Genomic DNA, 12,401 nt, shown 5'->3' on the forward strand with positions numbered 1-12,401 from the left:
CATGAATTTACTAGGTGAACGCAATGTTTTGAACTAAATATTCATTGGGGGAGGAGACAACATACCAGGTTCCTTTGATTGGGAAGGATAGTGGTGTATCACGCTATTAAACACCTGTTTTGGAAAACATGGTAAAAAAAAAAAAAACCCTCCCTGAATGAAATGTTTACCTTGGCACATAATGAAACAAAAAAGGTAGATTTCACCAACAGTACCCAAACTGTTTTCAGGAAACCAGTTAAAAGTACTTGCCAAATTACAACAAGAAAGAGAGAGAAAATAGTATTCCTGTTAAATCACCCAAAAGCAAACAACCGATGTTGGCTTATGAAAGACGTATAATGACTGTTTGGGTACACGGGTTCCTCGCTTCTCAATGAATGGGGCAAATTACACAAATAAATGAAAGGAAGTCAAGTTTCCGTCTCTCTTATTTTCATGCAGTCTATTGAATGCCAAATGAAGTTACCACCTGGGCAAACTGGAGAACTTGAAAGAAAGAGAGAGAGGAAAATGACCTACTCTGCAACTCAATATCTGAAGGTGGCATGCGAGTAGTTATAAATGACTAAAAACATCGAAAGAAAACAGAGACTGCAGGGTCGACATCTGGCAAGGTAGCCCGCTAGATTGGACGTGTTGTTAGTAGGTCAAGACTCGACAGTTGTCTGGAAAACGTCTCTTTTTTTGGGCACCTCTGTGGCCTTCTTTAAATCTTTTTCTACTTATGTGACTATGGCAAATTATAGCAGCGAGCACAATGATCTAGGTCTGAGCCATCACACAGACAACTGCAACTGCTGTTTTCTTGTTGTCTACTCTTGACGTCACCTTCATATCTTACATTCTTTTTTCGTTCGATAACACTGTGTGTCTTCTTTTGTACAGGACAGTGATCTTTGCCATGGGAGAATGTTTTTAAGAATCCTGCCCATGAACCCACATGAATTGCCTTTTAAGGGAAAGTTAAGCACAAAGCGGCCCGAGCTGAATAAGATGCCTTTTCAATGAGGGATTCACCACAAAGCAATACTGCTAAAATAAAAACAAAGCTTTTTTGTGCATATCCTGTATTTTCATTACTTGGAATTTCAAAGTAAACCCATTCTGTTACACACAAAGTCTGATTTGATTGTGTATAAAAACAACTAAAAATCCTTTAGGAATTTTATTGCACCTATTTCAGTTAAACAGGACAGAACAAACCTGGCTCAGAATAAGCGAGTGTGCATATGAAACATAAGTGAATGACTAACTGATCTTACTACTCAAATCTTTCAAATCAGATGTAACAGTAAATTTACATTTAATATATTCACAAATATTGTATATATTTACATCACAGCCCTACACCTCAAAAAAGACAAATAATTATTTTGAATTTAAAAAAAACTATAATTCTTTTAACTATAAAAGTATTTTATAACTTTCAATTAACATCATTAACAAAAACGTATTTTGATGCAAAGACATCAAATGTGGCTTAATGTACTAACACATAAGAAAACATTTAAACAAGAACACCACCAACATCAGGCATGCTTGACTTAACACACATGTTTGTGTGATAAAATTAGGCGAGTTAGCATTTAGCATGTGTGGACAGACATTAACTTGTGTTGAACCCGGAACATTCCTTTACACATACTGCTGAATGATGCAGTTAAACCATGAATCAACAGCAAAATGCTGTGGAAAACAGACCCGAGTGTTGACGACAGGGTGAGGTGCATTCAAGAAGTCATACTTGTGGGGATTAGCGGGCGAGTGCACAGTAGCATACAGTAAGCTAACAGTGATATATTCCTCACCGAATGAGCAGACACTTTCACTCTTTCCTAACCTCACCTCTGCACTGCTCTGACTCATAACATGTCTGTTATTCAACATTTTCTTATGAGTGGAAAAAATGTATACTCATCATTGAAAAAAAAAAAAAATACTCTTTATTCTCCATTTTACCGTTACCTGAGTGACTGTGCTGTTTTGCTAATCTCCATTGTGGGCAAACAGACTTTAAAAGACTACAAATTTTTCAGAACGCTTAGAAAACATACAGAATGAGTTTTTTGAGAAAGTAAAAATGCAAGTTTCCTGTGAGAGTTAGGGTTAGGTGTAGGGTTGGTGTAGGGCCGTAGAATATACATTTTGTACAGTATAAAAACCATTATGCCTATGGGATGTCCCCACTTTTCACAAAAACAAACGTGTGTGTGTGTGTGTGTGTGTGTGTGTGTGTGTGTGTGTGCATGCGTGTGTCTGTGTGTGTTTGTGTGTGTGTGTGTTTATGCTGTGTTCAATAAACTGTGATGTGTTGCTAACCAAGCTGTTTTGCATGTTCTTTTTGGCTGATGAAATGGTATGCCACGTTATTCATCTGTCAGGTACAGATGCATTAGTCTTGAGTTTGTGGCTAAGAAACTTGTGTTTTTTATGTGTGTATTGTGTGTCACCAGTCTGCTATTTTCACCCAGTTTTGGGGTAACATTCCTGTTCTGCTTGTGTTGGCACTGAAACTGTGTCCTGTACTGGTCATATGAATCCAAGCTTTTCATGGCCGCTGCCACAGACATCCACTCTTCACTCTCTGAACACACTCTAGAAGGCCAACATTACACATCTAAATGAAGATCCACAAAGAGCAATTATATAACAGCTAACAGAGAGATTAGGCAGCACAAATGTTTTCACATTGATAATAATAAGAAATGTTTCTTTAGAACCAAATCAGCATATTAGAATAATTTCTTAAGTATCATGTGACAATTCAGCTTGGCCATTACACAAATAAATTACATTTAAAAAATACATTAACATGTATTTCACAGTATTACAATTTTCATTGTTTTGATCAAATACATGCAGACTTGGTGAGCATAAGAGAGAAGAAAAAAAATCGTACCCACACCAAACTATGACGGTGGTGTGTGTACATAAATTTAGGTGTGGCTGTATAAATATCACTCAGTGTGATTGGTGGACAGAACAAAATTGCACTGGTTTAGTATTGTTACTGTGGAGACTTTCTCTCTTCTGTAAATCATACAAGAACACACATAAGACCACAAATCGTCACTGGATGTTCTGTTTTAGCCTGAAAAATACCTTAAATGTTTACTGACCATCGTCATATTTCTTCATATTTATCTCCATAGCCAAGATAAAAGCAGTTTAACTACTCTAACTACACTGAAGACAATCATTGTCTTTTTAAACATAAACATACCAGCTGGGATTGTAGGTGGGGGGGATGAACTGAGGTTCCCCTGAGCAACCCACTGAACCCCAGGGGAAGTCATGGCCTAGTGGTTAGAGAGTATGACTCCTAACTCTAGGGTTGTGGGTTTGAGTCCCAGGCTGGCAATATCATGACTTAGGTGCCCTTAAGCAAGGCACTGAACCTGTAACTGCTCCCTGGGTGCTGCAGCATAAATGGCTGCCCACTGTTCTGTGTGTGTGTTCACTGCTGTGTGTGTGCACTTTGGATTGGTTAAATGCAGAGCATGAATTCTGAGTATGGTTCACCATACTTGGCTGAATGAATGTCACTTTCACTTTTCAACTGCTCCCCAGGCGCCGCAAACAAAAAATGGTTGCCCATGGTTCTGGGTGTGTGTGTGTGTCTGTCTGTCTTTTGGGTGGGATAAATGCAGAGCACTAATTCCCAGTACGCGTCACCATACTTGGCCATGCACTTTCACTTTCACTAAAACTGAACTAAATACAAACAGATAGTTTTTATAGTCTAAGACCAAGACCTCTAGAAACACAAGCTTAGTTACCACTGTTGAGTTTATTATCTACTGTTATTTAGGCTATGGAAATGGGTCTCAGATTTTCTCAAGTTTTGACCTAAACCTAATGCATCATTTAGTTGCTGGTAACATTAGACACCATCAAAAATGGGCTTGTGGCGAAGATGAAACTTTACTGGTCTGAACATATTCCAGCTTCCTCACTCAGATCAAACCTTTCAACAAATCAACCACTGTTTCCCACCACATTCCATCCTTTCAATTTCAAACAAAACAACACTCAATCCTTGATAGCCTTTTCCACATCCCACCCACCCCATAATGCCTCTTTACTTGTCTCATAAATCAAGCAACCCTTTCTAAAGGGACCCAATTTCTAAATTTTTTGCTCTCAGACTACCCTGAATGATCTAATGAGCAGTGTGGGTTTTTGCTTTTAGACATGTGATGTAGTACGGTGGGTTTGGGGCAGTCTGGACTTTGAATCAATGCAGTCTGACCCAGCCGCACCATTTCAAAGGGCCAAAACTGCAGCCCGTAACCACCATTAACTCTGTTTGCCGTGTCTGTCACATGTGGTATTTAAACTAAGGCTGAGGGAGGGTCAGTTTGAAGTTTCAAAGTGTGGAACATTCTTTTAACAGCCAGCCAGAAGCCAATTATAGAGGTAGCAGCTTTAGATGGGGCGGCAGATTAGGGGGCAAATAGTCTTTCTTAGGGTTTATTTTATGGTTCAGCACTCTTATAGCTGCTTGAGCCTTTTGATGATGATGTTTTTTATACTGAAACATGTGATGCAACCAGACTAATTTATGTAGTTACATAAATCCCTCAGCAGTGTAGCATGATCAAGCAGAAGTAATCAAATATGCAGATTTAGATAATCATGTTATTAATCAATTATCTTAATTTATGATGGTTGATTATTTGGCTTCTGCTGATACAGTACGTGCAATATTCAAATCAACAACATTACAGTCACCCCAATCTGCAGAAAAAAAAAGAAAATAAAAGAAAACAAAATAATAATAAAATAAAAGTATATATATATATATATATATATATATATATATATATATATATATATATATATATATATATATATATGTATATATATATATATATATGTATATATATATATATATGTATATATATATATATATATATATGTATATATATATATATATATATATATATATATATATATATATATATATATGCTTGTCCCCTGAATTATGATTAATGTTAAACTGGAAAATGCTTGTGCAGCAGAGGTGTTAAGTGTGGATTTTATGCCTTTCTTATGGTCAGTTTCCACAGGAGCATTTGCGAATTGTTGTGGTTCAACTGCCATGAGGCAGGTTGGAAAATATGGATAATTTCTGGCATTTCTATAAACATAAAGTTAGCATACTTCTGGGAGGCCTGATCCTTTAAAACGTGAACCCGTTGAACCTATAGTAGTCTCTAAGAAATGCTTTCCTATCACACATAAAATACATGTTTACTTAATGAATTCTTGTTTAATAAAATTTTAAAAACAACTAAATAAATAATACATTTTTACATTTTGTCATCATATTTGTTGACTGACCACTGGACTTCAACTATGGCATCATCGCATCTGATGGGTGGAGAAGAGAACTGATGATGTAACTAGAGGAGATGTGAGAAATGCATGGGTGAGAGGACTGTCAGGAAAATCCCTTGTGGAATGCTTCACTGAATCCCACAGGAATGTGGTCGCAAAAACCTCTGCTGCACAACAACCAAGCAAGGGCATCCCTCTACCACCACCACCTTGCCAGCAAGACAGGGGAAACTGAACAAGAAGTGACATAAAAACCACAACACAGGATTTCCAGCTGCTTCATTTCAAGTGTTTACCCTTACAAACAGCATTACATCTTCTTTGATCCTTGTTAAAGACTGTGTCAAAAGCCATAAAAGCCACCTTAAGACATCTATGACCAAATTGTTTCTGTTGAATAGAACTGAAACATTTGTACATGCATGGCAGCTGTTTATTTGGGTGTTCAACAAATCATGTTTCAAGTTAATTTCAAAATCAGTTGAAATTGAACAGAAGCAAAAAAAAAAAAAAGGAAAACAGAACTGCAGGGGATAGATAGAATCCAAACTAGGCCTATTATTTGTGAAGGACTGTAGACTGCAGTCATAGCAAGTCAAGTCATAGCATGTTTCTCATCTCTTCAGCCTTCTGTCCATTATCTTGATACATGATCTCCATTCATATTTACTCAAACATCCTTGTTTGCTCTTTGTATGAGTCCAAAACATTTCACCTATCACATTAGACTAGACAAAGACCCAGTCCAAAACAAAGACTTGTTTGGGGTAAAAACACCAGTACTTTATAGACAGCATATTTTGGTTGAACATTGGTAATTTGAGCACTCAAATGAACTGGTTTAGAAGCAGTCCAAACAGAAAAAAAATGGGATGTTGAAATTGTGTAGCAATGGAAAATTGGTTCTGGCAGCCAAAATATGGCTCTGTAGTATTCAAGCTTTGTTCGCTTATGTCTAGAGAGAACAATAAAAAGATTTCAAATTATGTGCAGAACACCTACCTGCCTCCTAACTCTTGAGTTTTCACGTCTTGAGAGGAAAGTAAAATGAAGCTATGTGACCACACACCCCAGTGACTTCTGTCAACAGGTTTTCATTTCCCCAATGCCTGGAGTCTTTTCCATTACATCATTAGATAGTGACCTTTGACCTTTCTCAGCAACTGATACATGCATACTCTTAGCTGGCCAAATTTAGTCCTGTTTGCTGATCACATCAGTCTTACCAGTTTTAGAATTGGTTCATCATTTAGAGCCACCTATAACCAGTCATCTAGCCCACTCTTTAAAGTTACCTTATTCCCCTCCCAACTGTTTTCCGACATTGTCTGCTTTTCCATCATCCTCTTTATGAGCAGTGTGCCAGCTTGAATAAACTCTATGAGGGGGTTTCAGATATGCTTCTGTTCAAAGGGCTGGCAGCAAGTTGTTTCTGAAATATTCTGTTGGTGGTAAAGTTTCAGTCCTCCTTTATCTTCCTAGGGATGTAGTAAGCATGAAATTAAAGAATTTATCTTTTCTTCACTGAGGCAGATATGTAGCTGCAGGCACTAAAAGAGCTTAATGCAGAGTATGAAATGATTTGTGCCACACACAGCTACTGTATGTTTATTTAGCCCCCAGACTCGGAGCATGGTCCATCTTGCTCATATATATATATTATGTATTTTATATATTCAGCCCAGTTGGAATGAGAGGTTGTTGACAGACAGGGCACATTACAATCTTCAACACTGGCAACACTGTTTCCAGACTAGAGGGAAAGAGTGTGGACAAGAGAATGAAGAGGAGGACGAGGAGGAAGGGGGGGCAACAAGCAAGCCGAAAGTGAAGATTCCCATATAAGGCAAGTCTTCCTCTAAGACTGTGTGCATGTAGTAACAGTATGTCTGCTGGCAGGGGGATAACATTCTTTCACCTCCCATTTCTTCTTTGGGAGTTTTTCATTTCCGATTCGCCAGCTGGCAAGAGGCAGTCCTCCGATTCATAATAGTGTGGAGGGGAGTCTGTGGATCCTTCTTTTTTATTTTTATAAAAGAAAATATTCAAACACTTCAGTCTAGCCACTTTCCTGCTGCCCTTCTGTCTGCTGTCTGAAGGAGCAAAATAGAATCATACCACACCTGAATCCAGAATCTAGAGCCAGAAAAAAACTTATGCAAGATGCAAGTCTAATAATAATAATAAATCTAGAATTAAGAATTAATATTTTCAACATATAGGTTTAGCCTTTTTTTTTAAAGCATGCTTACATACAGTATACACGTTAAATCAAATAATCCACCAAGACATTAAAGCTGTGCCACAAGAGATTTTGTTCTTCTCTGGAACCAATATATTTAAGATCTGCTTTTAAAATGAAAGTCAGTGATGTCTTTTCATTGTATAGACAATATATTAAAAATCAGATTTGAAGATTTGGAAAGACATAAAGATGAGTAAATAATTACCAGACTTAAATAATGATGTTCATTTAAGGGTCTACCGTCCTTTAACTGCATAATGGCCACTTCATTATCATCAACTGTCAATCATCAGTTATTTAGAGAACAAGCATGCACACATCTATCTCTAAGACAAATTGCATAAACTCCAACCAAGCACTGCAAGGTAATGCTAGAGACTGCACTTTTATTTTGCTGTGTGACAGCCCAGGAATGTTGGATGGCAGTGGGTGCAGGTCTAGTGGACGGGGAGAGGGGAGTGGAGAGTGGAGGGGGCAGGAAACTAGGAAAGAATGCCAGGAATGCCCATGTTTATCCAGCGTTCCATTGAGGTAGAGGCAGCCCACCGCAATGTGGTGTGTATAAAGGTAGCTCAGCTGCTGCTGAAGAATCAGAACACTCGACGTCCTCCAGAGAGAAGCAACAGTCGCTCGACACTGCTCAGCCTAACCTTCATACCGAAGCTAAATTCTAGCTTTCACTCGACACGATCAAGAGGAACTGGATTCAAAGACTACACAACGAGATCAACTTGATCAAATCTGAAGAGGAGACTGCATTTTTTTTAAAGAGATTGGAAAGAAGTGGTCATCATGTTTTCTGGAATGAATCGAAGAGTGCTTGCTTTGCTGTGCCTGACTTTCTGTGGATGGGTAAGTCCTTTAAATGCACTATTATGAGAAAGAGACCACTCTCTTGTTTAAATGCATGTAGAAATCCAGACTATTAATGATTAGCAAGATCAGGCTATAACTTTAATCTTTTGCCGCCAGACACAAATACCTCATAAAATGCCACATTTTAACCCTTTGAAAGATATCTTTTAAGGTCAGTGTTGAGCAAATGTACAAAGTCTAACAGAGCATGTGTTATATTCCTCAGGCTACGGCTCAGGAGTGCAGTGGACAATGCCAATGTCCTGATGTACCACCCCAGTGTTCGCCCGGTGTGAGCCTGGTGCCGGACACTTGTGGGTGCTGCCGGGTGTGTGCCAAGCAACTGGGCGAACTTTGCACAGAGCGAGACGTTTGTGACCCCCACAAAGGCCTTTACTGTGACTACGGCTCCCCAAGCAACCGTCGTATTGGAGTCTGCACAGGTAAGGATATTGACTGTTGACATACAGACACTGAATCTATAGTTGTTGAGTTGAGTCAGAGTTGTAAACCATTTTCTTTCCCCATCCCACAGCAAGAGAAGGTGCCACTTGCGTGTTCAGTGGAATGGTGTATCGCAGCGGAGAGTCCTTCCAGAGCAGTTGTAAATACCAGTGCACGTGTCTAGACGGCGCTGTAGGTTGCGTGCCCCTGTGTGGAATGGATATTAGGCTCCCCAGCCCTGACTGCCCGATGCCCCGCAGGGTGAAGGTCCCAGGGAAGTGCTGTGAGGAGTGGGTGTGTGACTCCCCTCAACAGAATACCTTTGTGGGACCAGCTTTGGCAGGTGAGCATTCTTTGACCTCGACTGTTCTCTGAGTCAGAACTGTCACAGTGGTGATTCAGTGAGTCATACATATTCAGACACAGTAATGGTCTCCATTAAGGAGGTTGGAATGAATTCCAGTGCAATGATGTAATGATATGAATATTTGGATGACATCATGCAGATCTAAAGAATGTGTTAAGTAACAATTTTGTCTTATTTTGTAGCTTACAGAGAGGAGGAGACATACGGGCCCGATCCCTCCATGATGAGAGAGAACTGCCTGGTTCAGACCACAGAATGGAGTGCATGCTCAAAGACCTGCGGCTTGGGAATCTCTACTCGTGTCACCAATGACAACCGCGAGTGCCGTCTTGAGAAGCAGTCCCGCCTCTGTATGGTTCGCCCCTGCGATTCACACCTAGAGGAGAAAATCAGGGTAAGCAGCAACCTACCTTCCAAACCAATCACAGCACGGCTCACTCTTGGTTCCACTGATGCATAATGATGACGTCACAGAACTTGATGGCTAACTTTTCATTTTATGCTTTTACAGAAAGGGAAGAAGTGTATCCGCACACCACGAGTCTCAAAACCCATGAAGTTTGAGATTTCTGGCTGCAGCACCACCAAGTCTTACCGGCCCAAGTTCTGTGGCGTTTGCACGGATGGACGCTGCTGCACACCTCACAGAACCGCCACCTTGCCCATGGAGTTCAAGTGCCCAGACGGCCAAGTCATGAAGAAGCAGATGATGTTCATCAAGACCTGCGCATGCCACTACAACTGCCCCGGGGAGAACGACGTCTTTGAGTCCATGTATTACAAGAAGATGGTCGGTGACATGGCGTAAGGAGACAGTGACAGCAACGCCAAGGAGTTCCATGCAGTGACTGTCCACTTGAATCTAGCAGATATCCATCTCATATCTCAGCACAAGTAATTGTTTGTCTTTTTATGGTTTTTTGCTTTCATTTTACATTATTTTTTTTGAGTGTATGTATTTTGTACATGGACTACATTTGTCATGGTGGATGTCTAAGGTTAGGGGGTGGGGATTGTAAAATGACCGGGCTCTGTTCGGACGCCCCATAAAAAACATTACTGCACTAATAGTCCGACTCTGTGACGCCCAATGTCACTGATTGGCAGATGATGCCAAGCCCCTCCCCCAAACTGTGGTGGGTAGATTCAGATTCTGAGAAAAATAGTAAGAAACCGGAAGGCAGCTTTTAGCCCTTGAAGCTAATCGCCTCACCAAGCCGATAGAAGGCAGAAGAAAGAGACAGAGAAACTGATGTGCTCTTATATTTAGTTGATTTTGTCAGCTCAGATTTTGATTGAGCTGAAACAAGACATGAAGTTTGGCCAAGAACTATGAAGGTTAATATAGCACTGAGTGTTTGACTTCGACTGTCTGGCCCCTCCTGATGGGAGAGCGTCAGTACCCCTGTCAAAAAGACTGGATGAATTGTAGCTTCATTCTATTTTTATTACAGTATCTATTTTTTGAAAGCTGTAAATAATGTACATATTTTGTACATCTTAAGTTAATTTAAATTCAAAGCATTTGATGTCTTGCTTATTTTCTTGCTTCACCAAGTTTAAATAATAGCTCCATGTGCTGACTTGACTGTTCTTCTTACAGTTTGTCCAATATTTTATTGAGAAGTGTGACCAAAAAGTTACGTTTTCACTTTTGTAGTTATAAATAAAATATTATATTTTTATATAAACATCGTCATTGTTTGAGTCATTTTCACCCCGAGCCTCTTCTGTTGGTATATGTACATAAACCCTGATGTAAATCCCACATGAACACCATGTTTCCACAAAGGCCTCTCATGCTCATACTTGCGTCAATGCCATTTTTACATCACCACTGCAGACCACACAGTTGCATTGTGTGCGGTCCATCAAACTCAAGACCACACACTGATACTACTGATATACATTTACAACTGATGTTCTGTATATATAGCATTTTTATGTTTTTGAAAGAAAACTCTTAAGCTAACCTGTGTTTGTTTGATCAAAAATAAAGTAAAACAATAATCGTGTAAAATGTTTTTATAGCTTATAGCCTTTTTTCAGGATTATGTATTCAAATAATACAAATATGATACTTTTCACTTAAAAATAATAATAATACTTTTGTGTAGGGGAGAGCAGTAGGTCTATGACATTATTTCTGAGGTGAATGAATGATAAATTATTTAGGCAATATTTTTTTATTAAAAAAAACACCCATTAATGATTAGGAGAATAAGGACAACCAATTTAGACATTGCACAGATAAAATATCTGTTAGACTTTTTTGAATATTAATAAAAATAAAAATAAAAACGAATTAATTGCTTGAGCTATTGATCAATCATTTTTTCCGATTGAGTACGACCAGAGACTTTGGTACGACACACACTGGATTTGTTCTGTGAAAACCACTAAAGTTATATACAATAAGCGCCATCTAGTGCATCGACTGTGGTAGTGAAATATTTATATTCAGAGGCTGTGGACTGTAGATTGATTTCTAATTTCTAAACTAATTTGGTGTTAAAAAAAAACGACCAAACAGAGAGTACATTCAATCTAGAGGAGTCAACAATAGAAATAATACAGTATTGCAAACATTTAGCATTTATAGGCTACTTATTATGTTCATAAAACAAGTTTTATACAATTTTGTTATTACATCATTTGCAAAGTTTCATGGGTTGTGTAGTTGTAGCCTACCTTTGTCTTAACATTTTAAAATTAAATTTCGTGTCTTGTCTCGCTGGTTGATATTTGTTCATGCCGTAGAATATTACATTTAGAATTTAAAATACTGTATAAATCTCCAGAACAACTTTAAAAATCTATTAACACCATGTTGATGATTTTGTGGCTTTGCAGGGCACAAATGTATTTTGCATTTGTAATGTGTTACATGTGCATTTACTATAGAATATTATCAAAGCCAGTTATTTGCTCACCATAGTTAATTACATTAATATTTGGAAATCTGTATCTAAAGTACATTAATTTCTTCTTTCTTATCTAATTAGTTATACGGTGACCCCAATGCCACAAGAAAGGCCATTTATAGGGGGCCATACTTATCTGAAGATCCTGAAGAAAATAAATTAACAATTAACAATAGTTCACTGAAGAATCTTTTGGGGTCCCACTTTTTATGAAAATGTT

The 12,401-nt window shown here is 38.5% G+C and overlaps 1 protein-coding gene across 1 annotated transcript; it reads left to right on the forward strand.

The window, feature by feature from the left end:
• Positions 1-8,172: 8,172 nt before the first annotated feature.
• LOC113076395 (connective tissue growth factor-like) lies at positions 8,173-10,948 on the forward strand. Its single transcript, XM_026249043.1, has 5 exons — positions 8,173-8,443; positions 8,673-8,889; positions 8,982-9,233; positions 9,440-9,651; positions 9,769-10,948. Exons 1-5 carry the CDS (start codon positions 8,384-8,386, stop codon positions 10,063-10,065), a joined length of 1,038 nt encoding a protein of 345 aa, XP_026104828.1. The 5' UTR covers positions 8,173-8,383; the 3' UTR covers positions 10,066-10,948.
• The last annotated feature ends 1,453 nt before the right edge of the window (positions 10,949-12,401 follow it).

The sequence above is a fragment of the Carassius auratus genome, unplaced genomic scaffold, assembly GCF_003368295.1.
Source record: "Carassius auratus strain Wakin unplaced genomic scaffold, ASM336829v1 scaf_tig00020362, whole genome shotgun sequence".
NCBI classification, from domain to species: Eukaryota; Metazoa; Chordata; class Actinopteri; order Cypriniformes; family Cyprinidae; genus Carassius; species Carassius auratus.

Coding starts and splice junctions, on each gene's coding strand:
- LOC113076395 (XM_026249043.1), top strand. CDS start 8,384: ATGTTTTCTGGAATGAATCGAAGAGTGCTTGCTTTGCTGTGCCTGACT. Junction 8,444..8,672: donor GCCTGACTTTCTGTGGATGG/GTAAGTCCTTTA, acceptor TATATTCCTCAG/GCTACGGCTCAGGAGTGCAG. Junction 8,890..8,981: donor TCGTATTGGAGTCTGCACAG/GTAAGGATATTG, acceptor CCCATCCCACAG/CAAGAGAAGGTGCCACTTGC.